At 41.0% G+C, this 26,995-nt stretch overlaps 1 protein-coding gene across 1 annotated transcript; it reads left to right on the plus strand.

Annotated features, from left to right (window-relative positions):
* The first annotated feature begins 10,924 nt into the window (after window positions 1-10,924).
* LRRC38 (leucine rich repeat containing 38) lies at window positions 10,925-26,164 on the plus strand. The gene is made up of 2 exons (XM_064730812.1): window positions 10,925-11,708; window positions 23,375-26,164. Exons 1-2 carry the CDS (start codon window positions 11,081-11,083, stop codon window positions 23,626-23,628), a joined length of 882 nt encoding a protein of 293 aa, XP_064586882.1. The 5' UTR covers window positions 10,925-11,080; the 3' UTR covers window positions 23,629-26,164.
* The last annotated feature ends 831 nt before the right edge of the window (window positions 26,165-26,995 follow it).

Here is a 26,995-nt window from a genome sequence, read left to right on the forward strand (position 1 = left end):
TTAAATTTTTTTAGCATGACAAGTGACTGATTAATCTTACTCAAAAACTGCATATTAAACACTTCTTATTAACTCTGTTCCTCTGACCATCCCATGGAATAGCATGGGAGATGTTTCCTTCATGGAAAAATATGCCCTGTAATACCTGACTGGGATAGTAGCCAGAGGAAAGCTGATCTACTGGATAATATGTGACTTCTTATATAATTTTGGTGAAAGAAAAGATCCTACCTTTATGGACCCAAGAATAACAATACAAAAAAAAAAAAGTAATTTTCAAATTTTTTTTTATTGAATGCATTTTGCTAGACATTTTTGGTTTCTCTATTTTTAGTCTGCAGCCATTCCACATTCCCTAAAAATGTCTTTTTGCTTGTAGCACTGCCTGAGAAAATGGACAGTGCATTCCACATGTTACCACGTGGACAATATTTTTACCATATTTCTTTTTTTGTGCCATTAACTTCCTGAAAAATTTACAAGAGCCTGAAGCAAACTTACTTTCTCTTCCGTGTTCCCTTCAAATTTAAGTGATTTCACTTATTCCTTTCTTGTGAGATGGATTTATTTTTGATGCTACTAAAGAAAAAAAAAGAAAAAATATGTAGAACCACATACAACACTGCAGAGTGCCCATTAACTTCATTATGCTCCCCAGGGAGGAACATTAGTGAGGTTAATGGGGTTTACCTGGGGTTTGCCATTTTTTGGTGATGTCGCTCAGCTTTAGTGCCTTTGAAATGAGGCAGACCCCAGAGTGTAAAAGGCAGGATGAACAGAGGGATGAAGGATTTATCCAGACATAAATTACAACCATAAACAGGCACAGGGCACTGAGCTACCCCTGCTTGTGGTGGTCCCAGCTGTGGGTTTCTCTGGGTCTGGATTGAAGGCACTGAGACAGCAGTTCATGTTCACACTCAGCTGTTTATTATTTCTTATCAGTGAAACAGTCTCACTGCTGTGAGTTTTTCATTAGAAGGCACAAAATGGCCAACAATCTCTTGGTACAAGGGCTTTTCAGGCTAAACTGTCCAATTAAGAGCTGACACCTAGATTATTATCACTTCAGTACCCCTTGCTTTAGGCCTTTCTTTTATTATAATAAATTTTGAAATCACTTCAGTACCAGGAGTCTGCTCCTGTTTTTAACACCACTGGAGTTCCACCACAGAGGCTGAAACCCTGTGTTAGAGTGTCACTATAGGACACAGAACGAGTGCACACACTGCTGCTCTCGAGGTGAAGAAAAAGGAATTTCATTTTATGATTCCAACATTTATAGAGGTCCAAAAGTGGCACTGGATTGGAGGGTGACGGTGCTGCCTCTCCAATGACACTGGACCAACCAACAGTCCACCAAATTTCTCCTCCTCCATAAAAGAATGCAAAACAATGAGTTATTTACAGAAAGTGTGTGAGAAAGTTCATTACGAGAATGTAAACCTCAGAAGGCTTAGAAAATCTTAAAAAATCAGGGTGACATTAGAGCAGCTCGCACCACTCCAAGCCGGACTGCAATAAAATTTGGGAGGTTATTTTTTTGAATTACCGAGTACCAGAGAAGTCCCCCCAGTGTGTTGCCAGTGAGTGAGTGGTTTCTGAGGCAATTATGGAAGTGCTCAGTGCAATAATTGGCGTTGGTTTGTGGAAAGCAGCTCCGGAGCAGCACGGAGGGCTCGGCGCGGCTCCTCGGGCCCCGCTGCGCTCGCTGACGAGATCCCACCTGACATCGCAGCCAGCTTATTAACAGGGCCAGGGAGATGTCACAAGGCATCAAGTCAGCCTGCTGCCTCCCCTGAGGGACACTCAACTTGTGCACAGCCAGGGAAACTTTTAAGAGGATGGAAAGATGGGGATGCCAGGGGACAGAGAGAGAGAAACAGCAAACGTTTCTCATAGAGCCTTGTGAGAAATTTATGGAGTTGTAAGGATGTGATAACTTGTGGAGTACAAACCATCTGCAGGTGGTGTTGTTCTACTTTATCTCTCTCTTCTTCTCAAGGATGGTGTATGAGGAAGGTTGTGGAAGCCCAGGGCACAGGAATATTTCTGTGTGTGCTCTGGGTGCCCTGACCCCCAGGGCAGCACTGACTCTGACCCTCATCCATGGAGAAAATTTCCTAAACTCCAGACTAGACTGGAATCCACTAGGGTGTGAAATAGATTACAGAGAGCAGTGCAGGTGGATCACTTGGTGAGACATTGAGGTTTTGGGATTTTTAGTGTGTTGTGGATGGCAGCAAGATGGAGGGCACAGGGTGTTGTCCTGGGTTTCTTCTTCATGCTTCTTCTTTCTCCTTCTCCATGGGTTTGGGTGGCATTTTGTAATTGGGCAGAAGAGTCCCCATTGCAGCTCTGTGGTACCAGTTATTGGGTTAAAAGGGAAATAATCCAGGTGTCAGCTCTTAATGGGACAGTTTAGTCTGAAAAGCCCTTGTACCAAGAGATTGTTGGCCATTTTGTGCCTTCTAATGAAAAGCTGCAGAACTCACAGCAGTGAGACTGTTTTACTGATAAGGAATAATAAACACCTGAGTGTGAACATGAACTGCTGTCTCAGTGCCTTCAACCAGACCCAGAAAAACCCACAACTGAGACCCTCACAAAAGGTGCTTTTGTTAATGAGCCAAGCAAACAGAATCTATTGTATCACTCTATAAAAACCCTATGGTTCTCTTGAATAAAACATTCTTTTACTCTTTCTACAATCCTGCCCCTTGCCTGTTCCTGTGTCATTCTCAGCTCAAGAGTGACAGAAAGATCCCTTAGAGTGAAGATAAGTGAACAAAGGGGATCACCTCCCATGAGCAGGACTGTGGATGCCTCAGTTGTACACATAACCATATATATGGTATAAACCTTCTATATAGAGCCACAACGAGGTTTTGGATGTCTTGAAGACATTTTGCACACAGTAAAGTGCAGGGAGTGTTTTCAACATTTGATTTATACTTCAAAGGTAGAAACAAGTCCTTTGCACCACAGGATTTCATCCCATTGTTTCCAGGATCCCTGTCACTGTTTTGTTTGGGTCTGTTCTTCATGAACCTGGGAATTCTTGACTTTAGAGTGGGAATTTGAGTTTTTCAATACAGGATTGCAAAGGATGACAGATCTGTCCACTAAAGAGCTCTGAAGTTCAAGTGTGAGGGCCCATGGCCACATACACACAAACACACATTTACACGCCCTCATCCTGCTGCTTCCATTTGAACATGGTGCAAAATCTCATTTTCCTCATCTTGCCTCAAGTTGGTTGTCCCTTTGTATTCCAGAGTGCTCTATAGTTCCAGTGCAGAGATGGATGCAGTAATTTTTTTGCAGAAATCTGGTTGTCCAGAATGAACCTGTAAAATAAAAAAACAGAATTGTGCACTTCTGGGAAGGGTGCACTTAATGAGTGTGAGATGCACTTTAAAGGACAGTTTTCAAGTCCTATTTTGTAAGTAACCTGGTCTTCTAAGAACATAATTATATTTTTCATGAAGTATTTTTATGGTAAAGAGCAACAGAGAAGGGTGTAATAATTATTTCCATTATTTCTGCCTCTCAGCTGATGCTTGGAATTCCCACTGACACAAACTTGCTTTCTGCATGTTTAAATCCATGGAGTGCAGGCAGCAACAATAAATAAGGGAGAAGAGAAGGGAGCTCTAATGACTGTCTTGGGGTTGTTTTCTCTGCATTACAACAAAGATTTAGAAAACCCAGCCTGTTTTTAACTCCTGTTGTGGATAGCTCGTACCACATATAAGTTTAATAAATACAGCCACAGAAGACATTTCACAGAATGTCTTTGTGAAATTCCCTTACCAAAGCAGACTGAGGAGTCACTAAAAGACCTTCACTTCCAATTAAATCAGTGCCTTTGTAAATGGAATTTTCATTGCTGAGTGTATTTTTGGTGCTAATTTGCATAAAATCCTCTCAAGTGCACCACCCTTTTTGGCCATCAATATTACAGCATTAATCAAAGATTAATTCAAGTTCTTTTTTGGTTTGTTTTGGGGCTCTTTCAGCTGTTGAGGGGTTGCTTTGTGTTTTTTGGGGTTTTGTGGTTTATTACAGTCTCTGGTGTACCGTGCAGACCTCATGACCTGGAAGGGCTTTAAACTCAGACAGTTTCCATGTGGGATTTTTATAAACATTAGTCAACAGCTTTAATTGCTGCAAATCCATTTGCTGCTCCTTAGAACAGAGCAAATTCCCGCAAAAGATTTTTGAGGAAGCACAGAGGACAAATTAAACCTATACACTTCCTCCTGAGAAAAATCACTTATTTAAATTAAACCTATACACTTTTTCCTGAGAAAATCCAAACTTGGTTTGCAGATATTTCAAGATAATTTCTGGTTTTCCCTCCTTACAGCAAAGGAGAACGTGGCTCCTTTCCCCTGGAATATTCTCCTTTGTGATGCTCTGCCCTCTGCTCATTTCTGGGGGTGTTCAGCAGTTGTTCCTCCAGCAGGAGCATCAGGAATACAATTCACAAGAGTTATTATTTTCCTGTCTTTTGAAGCAAATAGATCATGTTTATAATGGCAATCATGGGTTAAATAATCCAGTCTCATCATTAAGCCTTGCGTCAGAGCTGGATTAACCATTGTGGTGTCTTGAGGCATTGAGAATTTGCTCAAACTTCCTTCTCTCTTCAGCTTCACTCGAAGCTGAGAGGTTGGGAAAGGTGCAGGTTGAAACAAGTTCAGATATGAGCATTGTGTTCAGCTCCAGCTGCTGCTTTAGAGCCTCTGACTTTCATAAATTTTCCTCAAGAAATCCCGTGTTGGATTTCTTACATAATTTTTATTATAAAAACTCTTGAGCTTTTAGAAAATCTCGGATCTCTGATCTCCATGAGGTTTTTCAGATCTTGATAGACTCACTGGTAAATCTGACCAAATAAATATAATCTCAAAGGTCTTTTCCAAGTGAGAGAATTCTGGGATTCTGTGATTTGAGTGGAATCCTGATACCACCTTTTATTTCATTTCATTGCATACATCAGCAGCAGTGGATAAACACGAGCATATCTCTGTCAGTATTTTAGGGCTTTTAATTGCCTTTAATTTGCTTAAATCTCTGGTAATTCTGGACCAGTTAATAAACTACACAGAGGGCAAGCAGAGTAGACTACAACAGCTGGGTACAAACTCATTCCTGAGGGGAAAAGGAAATATAATTCACACTATTTCCTCTCTTGTGGCTGCATTTAGTGGCTGTAAATGCTTTGCACTGAGGGAGTGCCCACATGTCTGTGTAGGACAGGCTGTCTGGGGCAGATGATGGAAATCTTTTGATGGGTTTGGGCTGGTCTCATTTGCCTGCTGAACTGCAGTGTCTGAAGTTTTCAAATTCAATCATTGCTGCTGCCACGTTGATGAATTTTGATGCAATTTCCCTCCCAGCTGCAGCAGCAGCAGAGAGGGGCTGGGCAGGTGTAACACAAAGCTTCAGCTCACAGTTCCCATCATCTCATAAATGTTAAGATTTTTGATTTTTCCGTCCTTTTTAGATGTAAGATCAGAGGGAAAACTGCCCAGAGGTTCCCCTTGGCTGCATTCATAAAACTGCCCAGGCAGAGCAGGGGAAAATTATTCTGAAGAGAAAAAAACCCAATACTGAAGCCAAAATGGTAAAGAGCTGAATAAAAATGGGATTTCTGTTCAGAGATGCTGCTTAGACATTGGTTTCAGTGCTTGCTGAATTGATTAGATATTGTTGATCACTCAGGCTCAAGCAGTGATGCCCAGGACACTTTGTGATGTCTGATGATGAGGAGGAAATCCCTTTGCCATCATTTCAGAGCAGGGGAAAATTTTTCTGAAGAGAAAAAAAAAAAACAGTACTGAAGCCAAAATGGTAAAGAGCTGAATAAAAATGGGATTTCTGTTCAGAGATGCTGCTTAGACATTGATTTCAGTGCTTGCAGAAGGGATTGAGATGCTGTTGATCACTCAGGCCCACCTTGTGATGTCTGATAATGAGGAGGAAATAAATATATATGTCTGATAATGAGGAGGAAATAAATCCCTTTGCCATCACTCTGTGCACCTGGTGCTGCAGCCTGGCTGTGACATGTGCCTTAACTCAATGAAGCATAAGCCTGGAATAATAACTTCCTTCATGGAAAAATATGCTCAATTAGCTGCTCAGAAATGTGCACGAGGATGGGCAGTTTTCAGTGCAAGTCTCTTTTAAGGAAGGATTTACTGGCTGAGACCTGAATCCTTCACGTGTGTCTGCACAGTGATTGCTCTTTCTTTTTAGCTCCTTTACTTACTGATCTTTTAAGAAATAATTATATTTTCTATGAAGTATTTTTATGGTAAAGGGAATAATTATATTTCTTACAAAGTATTTTTACGGGTAAAGAGAAGGGTGTGATAATTATTTCCATTATTTCTGCCTCTCAGCTGATGCTTGGAATTCCCACTGACACAAACTTGCTTTCTGCATATTTAAATCCATGGAGTGCAGGCAGCAACAATAAATAAGGGAGAAGAGAAGGGAGCACTAATGACTGTCTTGGGGTTGTTTTCTCTGCATTACAACAAAGATTTAGAAAACCCAGCCTATTTTTAATTCCTTTAATTCCTAATTTTAATTAATTGTGAATAACTTGTACCACATATAAGTTTAATAAATACAGCCACAGAAGACATTCCACAGAATGTCTTTGTGAAACTCCCTTACCAAAGCAGACTAAAAGACCTTCAGAAAATTTAAAAAAAAAAAAATTAAAAAAAATTACTTAAATTATTTGGGGAAGTTTTGAGCATTTTTAAGGGATGCACTGGAAGATGGAAGCTCTGTCAGGAGCAAATGTTTTTTCTCTTAGTTTCTTTCAGTACTGCAAGCCCACGGAGGATCCAGTGCCTTGTCACTGCCTTTATTGTCAAGACTAGTATCCTGAATAAAAAATTAAAGAATGGAAACCCATATCACTGTTTTTAATCCAAAGCCTGCCTACTGCTGTGGTTATCCAGCTCCTGCTACTGGGAGTTGTGCAGAGAGACTGATTTCCCTTCTTTGTCCTCCACACAGGGATTCCAAACAAAATCCTTTGCAGTTGGAACTGGAACTGGAATTGTTACCCTGATCTACAGTTTTCAAAACGATTCTGTCCCTTGAGGGGAGCCTGGAAGGCAGAATCACAGATAAATCAGCTGACAGTCAGAATCTCATCAATGAGGGGTCCCACCTTTGTGGAAGAATATTTGGGCATCCGTTCCCAATTGGGAATTTTGTGCTTTTTCAAACCTGTATGAACTAAAATGTGCTATTAGAAGTATGAAAGAAGGTGGAAAAGCTGTGGGGCTTTGCTTGGGAGCACTGAAGAAGCACAGATTATAAAAACCCTTTATTTCTGAGACTCACTGGTGCGATTTTGTGTTTTACCACAGTGTGAGTTGAATCCATAAGAACCCACCTGATTCATGTCTCCTATTTTTGATTGGGTTTTTTTAACAGGAAGAGGAGGAAAGGAGCCTGAGAGACAGGCAAACTGTAGGAATATGGTAAAACTTGTTAACAGCTCAGCAGAGGGGAGCAGAGCAGTTGTGGCTGCCCAGAATTGAGGGCACAAGAGGGTGCTGTGCACTCAGCACATCACAGCCAAACCCCAGGTTACTGCCACTGATTGATTGCAAATAAACCATTTTAAAAAATAAAACGTTGATATTTTTAGGTAGAAAGCTTTGCTTTCTTCCTGCCAGTCCAAACTGCACAAAATGTTTGGCAAGAGAGCGAAACTTCAAGAAGATTCAAAAGAATTTCTGTGCTGTGAGGGAAACAGCTGAGAAACAGAAATAAGCAGAAGCTAAAAAGGCAAAATTAAACAGGAAATGTTGCACAGAGAAAGATGGGTCAGGAAGAAATCAAAGACAGCACGGAAATGCACCAGCCCATGGCAGGATGTCACTGTGATATTTTCTGAAAAATCCCTTCACTGGGATTTTTTCTCCTGAGAAGCTGAGAAGCCTCAGAAAAGAAATATAACATATAATTCTTTATAATATTATAAAGAATTATAATAATAATTATCTGCTTCTTTAGAATGTGGTGGTTGATTGTTTGATTGGTTCCATGTGAATTGTTTAGTTTAATGACCAATCACAGCCAGCTGTGTCAGACTCTGAGGAGTCAATCACCAGCTTTTATTATCATCCTTGTTAAGCCTTCTGATGTATGATTTCTATTCTTTTAGTATATTTTAGTATAGATAATATAGTATGATATAACATAATTTAGTATAGTATGATATAATATAGTATAGTATAGTATGATATATGATACAATATAATATAATATAATATAATATAATATAATATAATATAATATAATATATATAATATAATATAATATAATATAATATAATATAATATAATATAATATAATATAATATAATATAATATAATATAATATAATATAATATAATGTAATATAATATAATATAATATAATCAGCCTTCTAAGAACATGGAGCCAATTTCATCTCTTCCCTCATCCTGGGGACAGCAATCACCACACTTGGATCCAGGGGTGCCAGTGAGGGATGCAGGTGAGCAGCTGAGCAAAAGGAAGAGCTCTCTGCAGAAAGGAGTGGAAGTTTTAGCAAGGGCTGCTGGAATTCTTAGGGAAGCTGAGAGTCCTTTTCCACCCCTGCCACAAGCATGTTCTTGGAACTTTCACAAATTCTGCTTTATTGTCTGCAGTCTCCCATCTGTGAGGGCTGAGGCATCTTGGAAATGAAAATGTCACATCCTGATTCTGTGCAGTTGGTAAAAGAAAAAGGGGGGTCTGCAGAGGAGGAGCCCCTGAAATCCTGTGAATAAATACAAATACCTGCACTTAATAAAGAGCTGAATCTATCCATACTAAACTACATTGCTAAAGACATCAAATCAGTTCTGCTTTCCTGTGTTAAAAACATCTTTATTTCTGACCTAAAGCCTTGTTAAATTAGGGCAGAAAACCAGTAGATTGCAGAGGAGCAATTGTTTGCAATATGAAAATCATCAGTTCTGAGTGAGAAATACCAGTTGCAGTTACTTGTTGATGGCAATTCAATGAATCCTGACCCTCCCCAAGAGTTATTTTGCATATTTGGGTTTTTCTAATTGGAGGTAGCCTGTCAAACTGCCACTTCCTCTGTAATTTAAAGGTAAATACTTTAAATAATCACCTCAGGAATTTATTTCAGTTTTACCCTGGTGGTTTATAGGGGCAGCTGTGCCCATTTCTTTCTGGGTGGTGTTTTCAAAGTAATTTAAGACATGAAATTATGGAGCAGGCTGTGTCTTTATGGGAGGGATCTGGAGGCAGTTTCAAGGTGGTTTAGCTGAAAGACTGATGAATTAGAAACAAGGTGTGTTGCAAAATGTGAGAGAGGCACTCAAAGGCAGAAACCTTTCCATGTTCCTTTCCCAAGCGCAGTGCAGGGAAATGCTGGGGTTGGAAGGGACCCCTGGAAATCGATTTGTGCAGTGCCCTGCTCAAGCAGAGCCAGAGCAAGGCTTGCCCAGGGCTGTCCCCAGCTGGGTTTTGTGGTGAGATTCAGCCTGTGTGGGAAGCCTGGCCACCCTCACGGCCAGAGAAGAGTTTCCTTGTGTTCAGATGGTTTCCAATCTGTGCCCATTTCATCTTTTTCTGTCAGTGGTGCTGCTGAGAGCAGCGTGGCTCCCTCTTTGTTCCCTGTTCAGTGTTTTAGGTACACACCAAAGGAGAGGTGAGGGATGCTGCTTTGGGTTCAGGGATCTTGGAGGAATGCCTGTCTGAGAAGGAAATTTTTATCCCCTATTCTGGATGAAAAATACTCTGAATCCAGTTATAAAATATGACCTTAAATTAGAATTTCTGGCCTCTCTTTGACCTAAGAATGAGCTTGCCAAAGGTGTTTGACTTTGTGCTCTCCACATCAGGATACCCAAATATCATCTGTATCTAGAAAAATCTTCACAGCACACAGGTGTGACCCCAGGCTCTCTGCTTGCACACCCTGCATGAAGAGGGAGTGATGGAGTTAAAAATTGAGTGTGTACCTGGCTGAGGACTTGCCTATGTGGGTTTGAGGGTGTCAGGAAAACAGAGATTTGCCTTGTTGCAAAATCATTTCTGCTGTCCCACAGGACAGACAGACAGACTGTCAAATATTCCAACCCCCTGAAAATGAAGAAAACCCATTCAATTTTAACCAGCTAAAGGATTGATCCACATTTTGCACTTTCTTATGGCCCAACAGACATTACTGGTGCTGCAGTAGAAAGTGGATTTTTGGGTCACTAAAACAGGAGGGAAAATCCCCTCACTTTGGAGCCCTTGTTGCTGCTGTAGGTTATTCTTTTGGTTAAAAGATATTGAGTCATATTTAGATGATGTGAGCAGGAAATTCAAGCTGTTAGGCTTGCTCTGACAGCTGAGGAACCCAGAAACAGCACAAAGCAGAGCTCCCTGTTTTTGGGCCGCCCCCTTCTGCTCCCTGTTTTACAAATAAAATGGAAACCTGCCCTCAGTTTCTTCCAGACTTCATTTTCTCTCTGGTAAATATATTTTCTACAAGAAGTGACCTCAGCAGACATCCAGGACACTGCCTGACCCTCACTTGCATTTCACCCTCACCTTGGTGCAGGCTCCTGCTGAGAATCACAGTGAGTGATCTCATCTCTCATCGGGGGTTTTTACCTGAGGGGCTTTTTAAGCAGAAGCTGTTGCTGTCAGAGTCACAGGATCAGGTGTGATTTCCCCTTTGCTGGAATAGACAGCAAATATTCAAACAGGCTCAGGGCTTTTTTTAGCTCACAAAAGCAAGGGAGTCCTTTGAAAGATCCTCCGCGTACCCAATCATCGCTCTGCTCACCCTGTGCAGCATCACAATATCCTGGCAGTGTAAATCCTCACATTTGCCTCCCTCCCTCCCTCCTCCCTCCCCCTCCAGCCTGCTGCTATCGGATCTGTGATGATATGTGATCTCCTGGATACAATCAGACACACACACACACAAGTACCAGGCACTCCTGTGCAGCCCAGCAAAATGTCTTTCTCCTGAAGTGCTGCTCATCTCAGCCTCCAGATCCCTGACGATGTTGCCATGCTTCCCTTCCTGCCTCCTGCCTTTTGCTGCCTTTGCCTGCCTGCTGCTCCTGCCTGGGGCTCATCCCTGCCCTGCTGTTTGTAGCTGTATGGACTACCACACCATAGACTGCCGGGATCAAGGACTCCCAAGTGTTCCCAACCCCTTCCCATTGGATGTACGGAAACTTCTGATAGCTGACAACAACATTCAGGCAATACCAGCTGATTTCTTTATATTTTATGGAGATCTGGTCTATTTGGACTTCAGGAATAACTCGCTCACCTCTTTAGAAGAGGGCACTTTTAGCAGTTCTACCAAACTGGTGTATTTAGACTTGAGCTACAACAATTTAACCCAGCTCGACGCCGGGATATTCAGATCAGCAGAGAAACTGATCAAACTGAGCCTTGGGAACAACAACCTGGTGGATGTGGACGAGGCTGCTTTTGAGAACCTGGACCAGCTGCAGGTGCTGGAATTGAACGACAATAACTTGCAGAGCCTGAACGTGGCGGCCCTGGAAGCTCTGCCCTCGCTGAGGACCATCCGCTTGGAGGGCAACCCCTGGGTGTGCGACTGTGACTTTGCCAACCTCTTCAGCTGGATCCAGGACAATGCATCCAAGCTGCAGAAAGGTAAAGCTCCGTGGATTTCAGAGTGTCTGTGTGTGCCTGGCAGGGCAGGAGGGCTCCTGCTCCCATTGTCTGTGTGCCTGCACTTTGATCAGGCTGTCGTTGCATGCTCTCAACAAATGAGCCCCTGAAATTCATGTTGGCTTCTTTTAGCAGCAGGTCCTCCTCCCACTTAAGAAATAAAATTTAAAATAAAATTTAAAATTTTAAAATTTTAAAATTAAGCCCAAATAATTTTGATTTATAGACCAAACTTGCCTAGGCAGTGAAAGAGGCTTTTCAAATCCATTCAGCCCAGAGCTGGTTCTCTTCCAGACTTCATTTTCTCTCTGGTAAATATATTTTCTACAATAAGCCCTTTCAGCAGCTAAATATTCTGTGCCAGCTCCTAGGAAAACTGTTTCTCCTCTCATTTTACTGATCAGTTATGCAGCTGCTGCAAAAGAGTTAAATCCCCATTTTATGCAACTGTGATCATCAGCCTCTTCCTGGAAGTATTTAGTTGTGATGCTCTGTGTTTAAAACACTTCAGCATCTTGATTTGGGCTCTGTGTTTGAAACACTTCAGCATCTCCATTTGAGCTCTTTTCATTGAAAAAGCACTGCTTCCAATATGAGAAATAAATTGAAGTGCCTTTAGAGCCCCCCAAAATGCAGTATATATAATCCTGGTATTTGAGCCAGTCATTTTTAGAAAGGCACAAGGGGGGAAAAATAAAAGTGTTAAGACTGCCATGTCTGGGGAATCCAGACTCTTGCTCCACATGTCCCACCAGAGCCCAAAGCCTCTCCTAATCCAGCTTTAGCAGGAGATCATCTCACAGTCCGTGTCTCCCAACAAGCACCAGGGCATCACCTCCCAAAGGCAGAGTGCTGGGAGCAGGGAGCTTTGGGAGGGCACAGAGGGGACAATTTCCACAATCCCAGGGTGCTCCACACCCACCCAGCCGAGGCTGGAACCCTTCCAGGGATGGGGCAGCCACAGCTGCTCTGCCAGGGCCTGCCCACCCTCACAGGTGTCAGGAAAATCAATTTACAAACACCAGAGGTTTATGTCCAAAAAGGAGACAGAGGAGCCCTTTGGCTTTATTCCAATCAAGGGAGAGGCCATGGGGCATTCCCCTGGGGTCTCTCCAAGTTTTGGAGGACTCACCCTCCTTTTTATCCCAATTTCCAGCCACATTTCCCTTCTCTCTTTCCCCACTGGCTGAGGCGCTTGAGAGGTTCAGACTTCCCAGAATGCCTGAAACCTCTAATGTATACCTCCAATTTTATTTTTTTTTTCATTCTTATGGAATTTAGGGGTTTTTCTTCCCCATTGTTTCTTCCATCTCTCAATGTCTCATTTCATTTATCAGCAAACCTAAAGTTTGTTTGTAAAAGCAAATCTCTTTTCCCATTCATCAATCAGTGGAATCCTTCCCATTGTTTCTTTCATCTCCCAGTGCTGGTTTTATCTACCAGCAGCCCCACAACTGGTTTGTAAAGACAAATCCACTATTCCTCTCACAGGGAAGGATTTTTTCCTCATCTCCCACCTAATATATATCCTAAACCTACTCCCTGTCAGTTTGAAGGTGTTCTCCTGTGTCCTGGCACTCCAGGCTCAGTTATACAGTTATGCTTGTGAAAGTATATACTTATATGAATTATAAACTTATACTTAAGTACAAGTATACCTGTACTTATACCACCTTAAAATTTAATATCATATACTAACAACACAGCCAACCAAAAAACAAAAATACAGTAAAAAAATACCCAACAACCATAAAAATTCTAAACAAATCCCAAGATTTTAACCCTTTTCTATAACAATAATAACTTTACAAAACACTTGTCCTCCTTAATACAAACAAAATGAAACATAAATAGAAGAAAATAAACAAGTATGATAATCATCTAAACAAATAAAAATATTTTGAAAATCCTAACTAAAAAATAATAAAATAACCTTTAACAAAACTTTTCTTACATAACCATAAACAGAACCAAATTTTTTCCTATAACACAAAAACTACATTTAAAAAAACCCCAATAACTTCAAACCAAAAAATAAAATAATACTATATAAAAATAAAATAAACAATAACAGCAAATAAAAAAAAATTATGCCCTCTATCTTCAATAAGGTCCCATGCTTGTGACCTTGGGGAGCATCTTTCTAGTACACTCATCTCTTGCCCTGAATATTCTTAGCTGCAGGTCAGCTGTTTTAAAGAAGAAGTGTTTTGAGGAAAAAATGTTGGTTTTTTTTTTCCTCTCTGTGCCAGTGAAACTTTGATCTGGATTCTTTCTAAACCAAACCTGTTATCCCACCTCTCCTGATGCTTTAGGTTAAGTTTGCTCAATTGGAATCCAGTATTTGCCTGTCTCTAAAGTTGATATGTGTGTGTTCACGCAGCAATTCACTTTCTCCAGGTTTTTACTGAACTTCCAGGCTGTTCCCCTTGATCCTGACCGAGATCTGCTCAGTTTGAGTCTGTCCTTCCTCTGCTGCCCCCTCAGTGTTTTAAAGTGACTCTGAATTTATGTCTGGGCATCCAAGTGAGTGAGCTTTCCTGCAGCACTCCCATTTTCAGTGTCTCCCCAGTTTTCCCTCATCCATGGTTGTGTTTTGGCCAAATAGCTGAAAAATGACTTATCCAGATCTTCCAAACTTTAACCAGGACTTGGTTTGGGAAGGAGCAAATATTGGAGTGGTTGATTTGGTCAGAGCTGTCCTGCCAGGGTTTGGATTTGTTACCTGGAGCAAGCATCCTGCTCTCCTCACACCCAGCATGTGCAGGGATGCAGGAAAGTACCAGAGCTTCTTGTGAGCTGCTGCACAAAACCACTCAGGGTCTGCTGAGGGTCCCCAGGACGAGGTGAGAGATGAGAATCTGACTCCATGTTCCCAGAAGGCTGATATATTATTATATTACATTACATTACATTACATTAAAACTGTACTAAAGAACACAGAAAGGATACAGACAGGTTTAACAAGAATGAATAATAAAAACTCCCAACTGACTCCTCAGAGTCTGACACAGCTGATGGTGATTGGTCATTAAGTTAAAACAATTCACCTGAAACCAATCAAACATGCACCTGTTGGTAAATTATCTCCGGAGCACATTCCAATGCAGCAAAACACAGGCGAAGCAATCAGACAATTATTGTTTTCATTCTTTTCTGAGGCTTCTCAGCTCCCCAGGAGAAGAAATCCTGGCAAAGGGATTTTTCCAGAAAATATGACAGTGACATTGCCTCCTTTAATAAAGCCCCAAAACATTCCTCACAAAGGTGACTGCAAAACCAACCCCAAAAATGAAAGGCTGCCTCAATGACTTTTTGAAATATGCGGCCACACTTGCATGCCTTGCAAAACAACTTTCGGAAAGTCAGAGTTAAATTATTTTAAGCACAAAAATTACATTTTAACTACAAAACTACATTTGCCATGCTATTAAAATGTGAATACAGCACTACTAATCAATACAATAGTAAATATCTATCAATACAATACAATCAATACAATAGTAAATATCTATCAATACAATCACTACAACAGTAATACATATAGTAAATATCTGTGTAGAGCCATATAAATTTATATTATATTATATTATATTATATTATATTATATTATATTATATTATATTATATTATATTATATTATATTATATTATATTATATTATATTATATTATATTATATTATATTATATTATATTATATTATATTATATTATATTGTAATCTTTTCACAGAATGACACCTAAAGTGGTAGAATGTGTCTGTCTGAGGGAGTCCCTGAGCAGCTGAAATATTCCCCAATCCCAGGCACTGCTTGAGCTCGTCAGCCCAAGCTGCCCTTGGCTTCTACAAAAGAAACACCAAGTTGATTTAAAAAGGGGAGTTTTGTCTCTGTGAGCTGAAATCTGGATAATTGATCCTGAAGCTCTGTCTCTCTGTAATTAAGGTTCCTGGAGGGCTCAGTGATAGGAACAAAAGCTTTGCTTCAGCTCATTAGTTTTGCAGGAGGCTCCATTTTCCTGCTGGCACAGGACCAGAAATAGCTTGTGAAGTTCTGACTTCTGCTGACCTGCCTGGAAAAGGCTGGAAAGGCTCTGAGCTGAGCTGCCTCTGCTCATCCAACCTGTTGCTGCACACAAACAGCTGGGATTTCAACAATTTTACTGATTTCAGCATTTATTCATCTAACCTAAATTTTAAATAAAGGTTTAACTGGAATTAGGTGAATACCATCCCCAGATGATACCCTCATCCTGGCAAATTTGCAGGCAGAATTAAATTTATTTTATGAATTAAATTAATTAAATTTAATAATTAAATTTTGCAGGCAGAATTTTAAATTTGTTAAAAGACAGCACTATAATTTTTGTGATTAAACCTTTAAAACAGCAAACACATATTTTTTAGCATAAAGAGATATTAAATCCAGCACTTTCTTCACGCTGCAAAACAAAACTCCAATTTCCCCCTCTGATTTGGTTAGTAATTGATTTTAAAACAAATGAATGAGCATAGTACAAAGAAGGCAAAGGAACTGTGAAGAGCAGTGGAATGGTGATAAGTGGAAAAAAATAGAAAATTCTTTTCCCTGGAGAAGACAAAGTGTTTGCTGATGGTCACAATGGTTAAGTACAACATTTATAAAGATTTTCTGTAGAAGGATGCTTGGTTGTGCAGGCATTTGTTACACCTGAATGGCATAGGGTGGCAAATGGAACAAATCAAAGCCTTCCTATCAGCAGGAGTATGGATATTAAGATTTTGGGATTTTTTTTTTTAATAGAGGAGTTGCTGTAAGATCTTTATCCCTACAAAAGAAAAGTATGAAAACTTTCATAGAAGGTTTTACTCCATGGGGCCATGAAAACTCATAGCACAAAAAAATACCTTGAAAGAACAAATGCCTACGTTGGTCTACAAAAATACACTCAGCAACTCCTCACATTGGCCAGGCTTTCTTCTGCTTTCAGAGCTTGTTGTTCATCACATTTATCTTGGCTAAAATTGCACTTTTCTTTATTTCCTCATCTTTAACCTAGTCCTTTCAGTAATGCTGTTTGAAACCCAGGGCTCAGCCAGCAGAAAATTGTCACTGCTGCAAATGACAGAACAGAGGGTTATGAACCTTCCATTTCAGTGTTTAAACACAAAGGGGTTTGATGGAATAAATTTTTGCTGAACTTCTTGTTTCAAATTAGTGCAAAAGACATTTCTTGAATCTCTCTGAGGATCCCATCAGGATGAAGGGACTGGATTCAGATAAATGCCTGTAACAAAGCAATACAAGTAATCTGCAATGGCCACATTGAAGGGCTTTGTTGACTTTTATTTTCTGTGAACATGCTTTGGGCAGCTGTGACCTTGTTTGCTAATGACTAAAGTATTTTTAACATACTTTTAATTAGAACTTAAGCAAGAACTTCCTTGGAGTGTGACTGTAGTGTCTCCTTTCTGTCATCTTGCCCTCATTTTGCTTTTTACTTCCTTTCTTCCCCTTATGGTTGGGAAGTTGTATACAGCTTCTGGGATTAATTAATTTATTTGTTTCATTATCTAAGTTCCCCACTACCCATTGCAAGAATTAAAAATTTTTCTGCTCTCTATACAAACAGTATTAGAAAGACTTTTAGCAAAGGTTTAGACTGAGCATTTTTATGGGTAGCCTTTGCACGTTTGCATTTCCAGGAAGATTTGAAAAACTCGTTCAGAAGTAGCCAGAGACAGAATTCCAAATAGATTTGTGCTGTGATAAATAAAATAGATGCTCTGAATGTCTGAAATTGAAGTGGCCAAAGCTGAGGTCAGTACTGGTGCTCAGGGCTCATTTGATCAACTCTTGCTCCATTTTGGAAACTCTGAGTGAGGAACTACACAATTCTAAGGTATTCTAAGAGGGTTTTAGTGACACAGATGCTGTTTAGCTACCTGAAAGGCTTCTGTTGTTTTCAAGACCTCTTTGGGATGGATGGATAAGTAAATTCTGGTGGAGTGGCAAATTTCCAGATAAAGCAAAAGAACAGGAGAGAAGGATGGCAGGGAGAGAAGGTAGGAAAAAAAGCCAAGAGCAGGTGACAGTGAGGCTGTAAGCAGGAAACTCACACTGAATTCAGTCCTAAAAGAGAGATTCAGAAGTGAATCAGTGTAGTGAGAATGATAAAATATAATCACTGGGGTTGGGAAGGACTCCTGAGGCCATTGAGTCCAACCTGTGCCCAATGTCCCCACCTTGTCCCCAGCCCTGAGTGCCACCTCCAGCCCTTCCTGGGGCCCCTGCAGGGATGGACAAACCTCCAAACAATCTCTCATTCCACTAATCCATGCCTTTAATGACTTCATAGAAAATATTAAGTATTTTCTTCAAAACAAAGCGTCATAATGACACGAAAGGACAGGTTCTGTTTAACATTTGAACCAACAGCCAGGAAACCGAGAGTTTTACAAATCCTCTTGTTTTATCAGTCTTTATTAGCACTTATTTGTTCATCTGCAGTGGAGAGAAGGCTCCTTTGGTGCATGTACCGATATAGAAGCTGAGAGCTGGGGAGGACAGGCTGTTCTGTCCATGGCAGCCTCAGCTCTCCCCCAGCATCGTGCAGTGCTCCCACACCACCAGGACAGAACACAAGATCTGCGTGTCTGCAAAGGAACTCGAAGCCCTAAGACATTTCACACATTCAGCAGCTTTTATCCCTCTCAAGCAGAAACCCCTCACAGAAATGATATTCCTCAGCAAGCGCATCAAATCTGTTTCTATATATACATATATAAATATATAATTTGATCTCCCAGACATTTTCAGTAAAATGATCTGACTGCCACTGGCTTTTCACTCTGTTTCTTCCATCCTAAGGTTATTTGGAGTGTTTCCATGTTTCACAGATTTGAAGAAGTGAGGACAGCATTTGCAGATGTTAACACCTGACACTGAACTTTGTATTTAGACATTGAGAAAAACTGCTAAAGCTGTTCTGCAAATCTTTAGGGCACTTGGCCATAAAAGTTTTATTTAGGGACCTAAATCTAGGCTTCAAGTTTTTTAAGCTTTACTGTTCTGATGGCTCAAGGCTATTTGCAATGAAATCTCATCTCACTTCAGAGGCAATGCCTCCCTCATTGCTTATTAATACATTTGTGACAGTGTTTAGGGACGCTAAGGCAAACCATAGCTGGGAGCAAAATACCACACAAGAAACAACATGCCACATTTAAACATTTCAAATCTGTGTCAACTACATTCAGCAACACGAGGGAGCAGCTAAATTCCACCCAAAAGGGCAAACACCAATTTTGCTCTAAAATAAAAAGCCTATTGTAGTGCTCTGATATTTATATCCATAGTAGTGAACATGTGTGCATGCAGCTCATACAAACATTTATGGTTTCAGATGTTTCTGTGGATGTATTTCCACACATCCCAGTGTATGTCTCAGTGTGCCTTTGCATTTTCTCACCCTGCTGTCCATTGCTGAATGGTAGGAAGCTCTTTGTCCTGGCACCTGCTTTTTGTGAACTCTAAAAGACCCCAAAAGAATTTAGGCTTCTTCTTTTTTTTCTTTTTTTCCTTTTTCTTTTAAACACAGCATCCAAAATTACAGCTGGGCAATCTCCGCCTGCTAACAGACAGACCATAACATTGAAATGATAATGAATTCCAGAAGTTCTCCAGTCAGAAATATATTTAGCATAGGGATTAGAAATAAGCAGAGACAGAAAGGCACCAGGAGTCTTTCAAAACAGGGTCAAGTGGACCTGGAGAAAGTGATGCCCTTGATGCTCGTCCTTAGCTGGAGGAGAATGAGCCCAAACCAATGAGCAGTAGGGCAGCAGGGAAATAAATCCAGGGAAAACCCCTGGCAGGAGCAGGCACTCCATGGGGTATTTGCAGGGTCCCCCAACAAAGGGAGGAAATGATAAATCTGACTCCATGTTCTCAGAAGGCTAATGTATTATTTTATGATAATAATATAATATATAATAATACATACAATGTAATATATAATATATAATAGATTATTTGTATATTAATGTAATGTAATGTAATATAATATAATGTAATGTAATGTAATATAATATAATATAACATAAATTTTATATATATAGTATAATATATAGTATTATAGCAATAATACTATATATTAGTAATAATATATAGTATATATACTATACTATAGTATATATTAATTATACTATAGATCATATTATATTATATTAATTACAATTATAATAATAATTTATATAATTATATTATATTATATTATATTATATTATATTATATTATATTATATTATATTATATTATATTATATTATATTATATTATATTATATATTTTCAGTAATTTACGAGGAAATTGTTCATTATTTGCAGACTGGTTTTGGGCTGCTTCCATTTTCTAGGAGGTTCAGTTATACAGGGAAAGATTTCAGCCTGGGCATAGTCCTGAACAGAAAAGTGGTTTTTAGGATCTAGCAGCAGCCTAATTGCCTGTGATTTATTGGCAGGGTTTAAGTGCTGGACTCAGTGGAGTTGCACTCCTCTAATATAAGGTGTTCAAAGTCATATTGTTCTGAAACCTATTTGGGAATTTCATTGAAATAACTCGACCTGCATCACTTCTTTATGAACACACTTCTTTTTCCTTATTTTTAAAAACTCATCTCTCCTTTTAACATTGTGGTTCTGGAATTCCAGCATTTTCACACTTCCCATGTTGCTTAGACAATCTATTCCTCAGGATATATATTATGAAATATATATATATATATATATATATATATATATATATATATACTGAAAATACCTGTATTTTCATCTTTATTTTCCCAGAATTGAGACAGGCCTGTGTAAAATCCAACACCTCTGCCTTGCCTGGTATTTCAAATAATCAGCACCAATGCAATGCATCTCCTTTTGATGGCATAGCAGAAGGATGCAGGGTGTGTGACATTGTCCTTGGGACAGCTGGAGTCATCACAGATAATGGGATGGCCCTGACCAAAATAACCCAGGCTGTGTATTTATAGCACACTCACACTTGTTATTTCATTTACAGTTTTGTTTGGTATGAAGAAGCAACTCCTTGAATATGTTGTGGGAGCAATGAGGTGGATATATATATCTGTCATCAAAGGCCCTCTTGCTGCAGCCAAGCACTAAATACCAAACTGCTTTGAGATGCCCTTCACAAGAATCCTGGCTGATTTTTAAAAGGATAAATTCTACAGAATAAATAATTTTTTAAAAATATAAGAAACCCCACAAACAAACTATAAAAATTAATACCATTGAAGTAAAAGTGTGAGAAAGCAGAGCCCTGAGGTTAAATGGCATCTCCTGTCCCCTAGAAGTTGTGTGTGGGGACAGGGATGAGATGCCCTTCACAAGAATCCTGGCTGGTCTTTTAAAACAATAGATTCTACAGAATAAATATTAAAAAATAAAATACAGGAAACCTCCACAAACAAATTATAAAAATTAATATCATTCAAGTAAAAGTACAAGAAAGCAGAGCCCTGAGGTTAAATGGCATCTCCTGTCCTCTAGAAGTTGTGTGTGGGGACAGGGATTTGATTGAGCCAGCCTAGATGCAACAAAGTCAAACAAAGGGAAAATCTACACCCCATAATTAACACTGATCCCCTTCTAGAAACCATTCTTTGGTTCATTGTTCGTGCAGAGGGGGTTTAATGCCCTGGAATCTTCCAGCCCAAGGGAAGAACAGAGATGGATCTCTTGCTGGCACCAGTGGAACAGGACAGATAGGGTGCAGAGCATCAGTTCTCAGGATTTGTGTCACAAGAACAACATAAATGTAAATGATGTAAAGCCAGGGCTGTGTCTATGAAGGAAGCAGATGAAATGGGTTTATCCATTTCTCACCTTTAGCAGGTGTGTGACCTGCAGTGATGGAGTTTTCAGGTGAAGAGTTGGCAGCTCTGGTGCAACAAGCACTGCATCAGCTTTGGAAGGAGAAATTCCTTGTGCCACCAGAGACAGAACTGCTGTTCTTACTGTTGGCTTTTCCAAATGAACAGTCTGTTCCAAATTCTCTTTGGAGTCCAAAGAAAAGCTTCTGTTTGGCTGTGCTGGGTTTTTCAGAGTGTCACGATTCAGCAAAGAGAAACATCCAGCCAACAGGACTGACCAACAATCCCTTCCCTCCCTGCCCTGTGAAATGTGGCCACAGTTGTGCTTGTTGCCCATCTGCTGTGCATGGCCAGTGCTCAGGAACACCAAAATCCACTGAGCCCTGGCCAGGCTGGTGCTGGCATTGCTGGGCAGCTCTCAGGATGTTCCCAGTCAGAGCAGCAGGAGAAAGAGGGAAATCAAAATAAATGGAGGAAAGCCACAGAACTTTAGGCAAACACGACAGACACAGGATGGCTTTTAGGGATCAAAATTTAATATAATCGTCATTACAAGGTCAAGTAGGTCAGGGTGATAATTGGTTCCACAGTGGAATTAACTTAAAACTCCTTCTCAAATCAACACAACAGCTGGGCTGGGCTGGATCCAGACAATCAGCCAGGGCAGCACCACCAACCCGAGGTTTAGCAGTAAAATACCTCATGCACAGCTGTGCAGCCACAGGAAAGCTGTGATTCACAATGCAGAGGGAACCTTTGTCACCATTCCTTGTTTAAAGTGACATGGTGGCTCTGTGGCACACCTGGGGATGGAAATGCCACCTTCTGTGTGCACGCACAGCAAGGCAGAGCCCAAACCAGAGAGAGCACCCGGGATCGTCAGGAGAGAGGAGGGGATCGGGTAACTCAGCAGCAGATCTCGTGTCATTATCACACAATTCTTGCATTTCCCCTTCACGTTCATGTCCTTAATAGTGAGACAAAGCTGCCCTGCCTTAATTCACTCCATTCCAGCCCTGGAATCCCTCTCCTGATGTTCCCCCGTGAAGAGGGAGATGGGCACATGCAGTGACCTGTGTGCTTTTACCATCCAGGACCCAAATGTGTTCTCATCACTTCTTAAATCTGGGGGTTTTGCTCTCACTACAAAAAGCCCAGCTCTTGGCACTCTCCAGTAATGCAGGGAGGAACAATATCTGTCATTCTGCACGGCCTCAGGGCAGCCAGAGAGAAAAGCAGGAAGCAGGTCACAGACAAACAAGCATCCATTAAACACAAACTCTTGTTTGACCACAGAAAAAAAAAAACAAAAAAACCCTCTAGTTTGGAACTACATGGGAAAAAGTAATGTAGAAGGGTGTGAAAGGAACCTCAGTATCCTTCTTACCCTGTTTTGGAGGCAGAGTTTGTGTTCAGAGGGAGTAGCTGGGAATTGCTTTCACTCTCCAGGTTTAGATGCATCTAAGTTTCAACATTCACCTTTTAAATTCCTCCAAATCATGGACTTAAATCACACCTGCTCCCTGGAAGGCTGCAGATGAAATAACTTAATTTCCAGGAGCTGCTCAAAGGGGCTGTGTAATGGCTTTTGGATAGTGACAGGTTTTGTTCCATTTTCCCCTGAACATTGTACAATTTCATAAACCTGGAATTAACCCTAAAACTTTTCTCCAGCATTCAATCTCCTACCCAGAATAGAAGAATTCATCAATATTAATTGATTAATATTAGAATAGAAGAAATTATCAACATTCTGCTGATTTGTTTCCCTTTCCTCCTCCTTGCAGGTCTCCATGAAATCCAGTGCTCCCTGCCCGTGGAGAACAGAAGGATCTTCCTGAATGAGTTATCTGAGGTCAGCTTCAGTGAATGCAAATTCAGTTTGTCCTTGACAGACCTTTTCATCATCATCTTCTCTGGGGTGGCCGTGTCCATTGCTGCCATCCTCTCCAGCTTCTTCCTGGCCACCCTGGTGCACTGCTTCCAAAGGTGTGCTCCCAGCAAGGACGATGATGAAGATGAAGACGACTCTGAGGACTGAACTCAATCAAAATCCTTAATTTTCCTTGGTTTGTCAGTTACCAGATCATCAGCCAAAGTCTATGAGGATAAAAAAGTAGAGTGAAAGCTTTAAAGATGATTTAAACTCACAATGTGTAAGGATCTCTTCTGCTGGTCACAGGCAGGGATGGCAGACCTGGGACTGTCACCTCCTCTTGCACATGTGCTGCAATCACACCAGGCTGGTTTCCATGGTCCTTAACCAAACACTGCATTTAAGCTTGAAGATTGAAGGAAAAGAGGGGGGAAAAGCCAAAAAAAAAAAAAAAAGTTCCAATATTTTAAAAGATGAGTTTCCAGATTGTCCTGTTGAAACGCAGATTTTCATCAGTGCTTGAAGCTTGTTCTAGATACACTTTGAAAATGACTGGATGAATGGACCTGGCTCAGGTTGAAAATCCAGAAGCAATTCAATATAGTATCCTTCCTAGATCTAAGTACTGGGAGATTCTACTGAAACTCACACAAAATGCAATTAATATGATTCCTAGAATTGTAGAAAGCATAAGAGGAAGGTTGGCATTTTCCCCCTAGAAAAGTTCTCCAGAAACATTCATCCTCCATTTAATGACAGCAATTGCAGGCACCATTCAGCAAAAAAATAAATTATTTCTGTAAGTGAATTTGATTGTGGATCTGAGTCATCCACTGCAGATGCCTGGCACTTCTTTGGTCATGGCACAAATCCTAAATTTAACATCCTTTTGCATTTTTAGATGCAGTGAAGTAAAGGATTTCCCTCCCCAGTAGCTGTTGCAGCATCCAGTCCATTTAGCTATTTTAAAGCACTAAGGGCTATATTCTGCTCCTGGTTATACTGGAATAACCCAAATGAGATGAACACCATGATCCAAATTGGCAACTCTATAAACAAAAGTGAAATCTGGCCCAACATATTTCTGACTGTATTATAGATTTGTCAAAACTTGAGCTCTTCTATATGATGGTAGATATTTTTGTTAACATTTAAAAAGACATTTATTACAAGAGATTTTTGGAATAGTGCTGGACAGCTTTTTAGGATAAGTATATTTTTAAAACATTTGAAATGGAAATATTTTTTTAAAGCTCTGTGTATTTAAATTGTTATCTAGAGTAGCTGTGAGGGCTTAAAGTAAAGAACAACATAGTGATAAGCAAGCTAAGGACTGTGTGCTATTATAAAATAATTAGAGCTGATAAAAAGTAGCATTTGTTTAACGACTGTAAATGCTATTATTTCTTTGGAAAAGCACTCTTTGTTCAAAATACTGCCTTGCTCAGAGGGAGGGAGCCACCCTGTGTGCTCGGGGGTGACAGCACTCCTGGGGATCCCCCCAGCAGGGATCAGCTGGAAAACCTTCAGTGAACCACAGTCTGTCTGTCTGTCTGTCTGTCTGTCCATGCCTCAGCTCCAGGACCTGACCAGCACAGCAACGCTGATCCCTCCGAGGAGATTTGGGGCTGCAGGGGGAGAGCTCTGCCCTGGGGGTGTGCTGGGGTCTGCCCTGTCCGTTTGTCCTGGGATCTGTTCTGTCCGTCTGTCCTGGGGGCTGTCCTGGGAATCAGCCCTGTCTGTCCTGAGGATCAGCCCTGTCTGTTTGTCCTGGGGATCAGCTCTGTCCGTTTGTCCTGGGGGCTGTGCCTGGGATCAGCCCTGTCTGTCTGTCCCTGGGATCAGCCCTGTCCAACTGTCCTGGGGATCAGCTCTGTCCGTTTGTCCTGGGGATCAGCCCTGTCCATCTGTCCTGGGGATCTGCTCTGTCCAGCTGTCCTGGGGGCTGTCCTGTCTGTCTGTCCTGGGATCACCCCTGTATATCTGTCCTGGGGGCTATCCCTGGGATCAGTCCTGTCTGTCTGTCCCAGGGATCAGCCCTGTCCATGTGTCCTGTGGATCAGCCCTGTCTGTCTGTCCTGGGATCTGCCCTGTTCTTTTGTCCTGGGTTCTGCCCTGTCCAGCTGTCCCTGGGATCAGCCCTGTCCATCTGTCCTGGGGGTCAGCTGTATCCGTTTGTCCTGGGGATCAGCCCTGTCCAGCTCTCCCTGGGACCTGCTCTGTCTGTCTGTCCCTGGGATCAGCCCTGTCCGTCTGTCCTGGGGGCTGTCCCTGGGATCAACCCTGTTTGTCTGTGTCGGGACCTGCCCTGTCCATCTGTCCTGGGGGCTGTCTCTGGGTTCTGCCCTGTCCATCTGTCCCTGGGATCAGCCCTGTCCGTCTGTCCTGCTGCAGAGGGGCTGCCCTGGAGCTCTGCAGTTCCCCCTTGGCTGCCAGGGCTGCTCTGGGCGTGCTCCACGCTGGGGTCACAGCCAGGAGAGAGTCTCAGTTCGTTCAATGCACTCCTCTTCCATTGGTTTATAGGATTATTACTTCTGAAAAAAACACCCAGACAGAATGAAGCAGGACAGTGAGAGGCTATTCTGTATCAATGCTGTCTTATTCTAATACAATTCCTTCAAGAAAAAATGGAATTACATGATTTTCACTGTGTAGTGCCATGATTATTAACAACACAAATATATTTATAATTTCAACCTGGGATTTGATGTTCATTTGTACGTGGGAATGAAAAACAACAAAAGGGAATATAAAAGGACAAAAGGGGATGAAAAAGGACAAAAACTGTGCCTGATTCACCTTTTCTAAGGGAGGTTTTGAGGGGTAGTTGGGAGCACAAGTTGCCCAGTGCAGCTCCTCAGCCTTTCCCACAAACACAGATCTGTTACCAACAGTTTTATATTTAGATCTGTGCAAATTGTTCAGTCATGGAAAAGGAAACTGGGTCACACTTTTTATGGACTCAAAACTCACAAGCCCTCAGCAAAATGATTTGTCCTACCAAACTTGCCAGGGAGTCCCCAGTGGATGTTCCAGCAAACATCTGCCCTTGGTCATGAATTCCTGGCTTTGTGTCACCAGTAATTTACAGAGGTCATGGATCAAACTCAGCAATTTTGGCTGGGCTCTACTCTCATTTTCAGGTTCACCTCACCCTGCTGTGGTGCCTCAGAAGGAAATGTAAATTTGTTTGTGGTTTGTAGCTTTTTGTTGAATCCAACACAAAGCCCTGCAAGCTCTGGTTCTGTTTGGGATGCCAGCACACCAAGCTGACACCCACACAACTCAGCACAAGCTGGAGAGCAGGGCTTGGCAAAGCTTTATTTGGGAAGCTGCTATTCTGGATACTCCATCACACCAAAGGGATTTTGCAGTGTAGGGTTTTTTCTGGATGAGAAACTTTGATGGTATTTTTAAATTCTGGTTTTCCCTGTAAGTAATGTACATTTCAGAGCTATTGAACACCTCCAGTTTGTAATATTGATTCGTTATAAGCACTAGCAGTTGCCAACTATTAATATTGATTTTGTTT

Source organism: Zonotrichia leucophrys, chromosome 21 (genome assembly GCF_028769735.1).
Source record: "Zonotrichia leucophrys gambelii isolate GWCS_2022_RI chromosome 21, RI_Zleu_2.0, whole genome shotgun sequence".
In the NCBI taxonomy this organism is placed as follows: domain Eukaryota; kingdom Metazoa; phylum Chordata; class Aves; order Passeriformes; family Passerellidae; genus Zonotrichia; species Zonotrichia leucophrys.

What these genes read in the sequence shown, in the direction of transcription:
- LRRC38 (XM_064730812.1), top strand. Translation starts at nt 11,081, where the DNA reads ATGTTGCCATGCTTCCCTTCCTGCCTCCTGCCTTTTGCTGCCTTTGCC. An exon ending in TGCATCCAAGCTGCAGAAAG is followed by an intron (nt 11,709 to 23,374) that starts GTAAAGCTCCGT and finishes TCCTCCTTGCAG; the next exon opens with GTCTCCATGAAATCCAGTGC.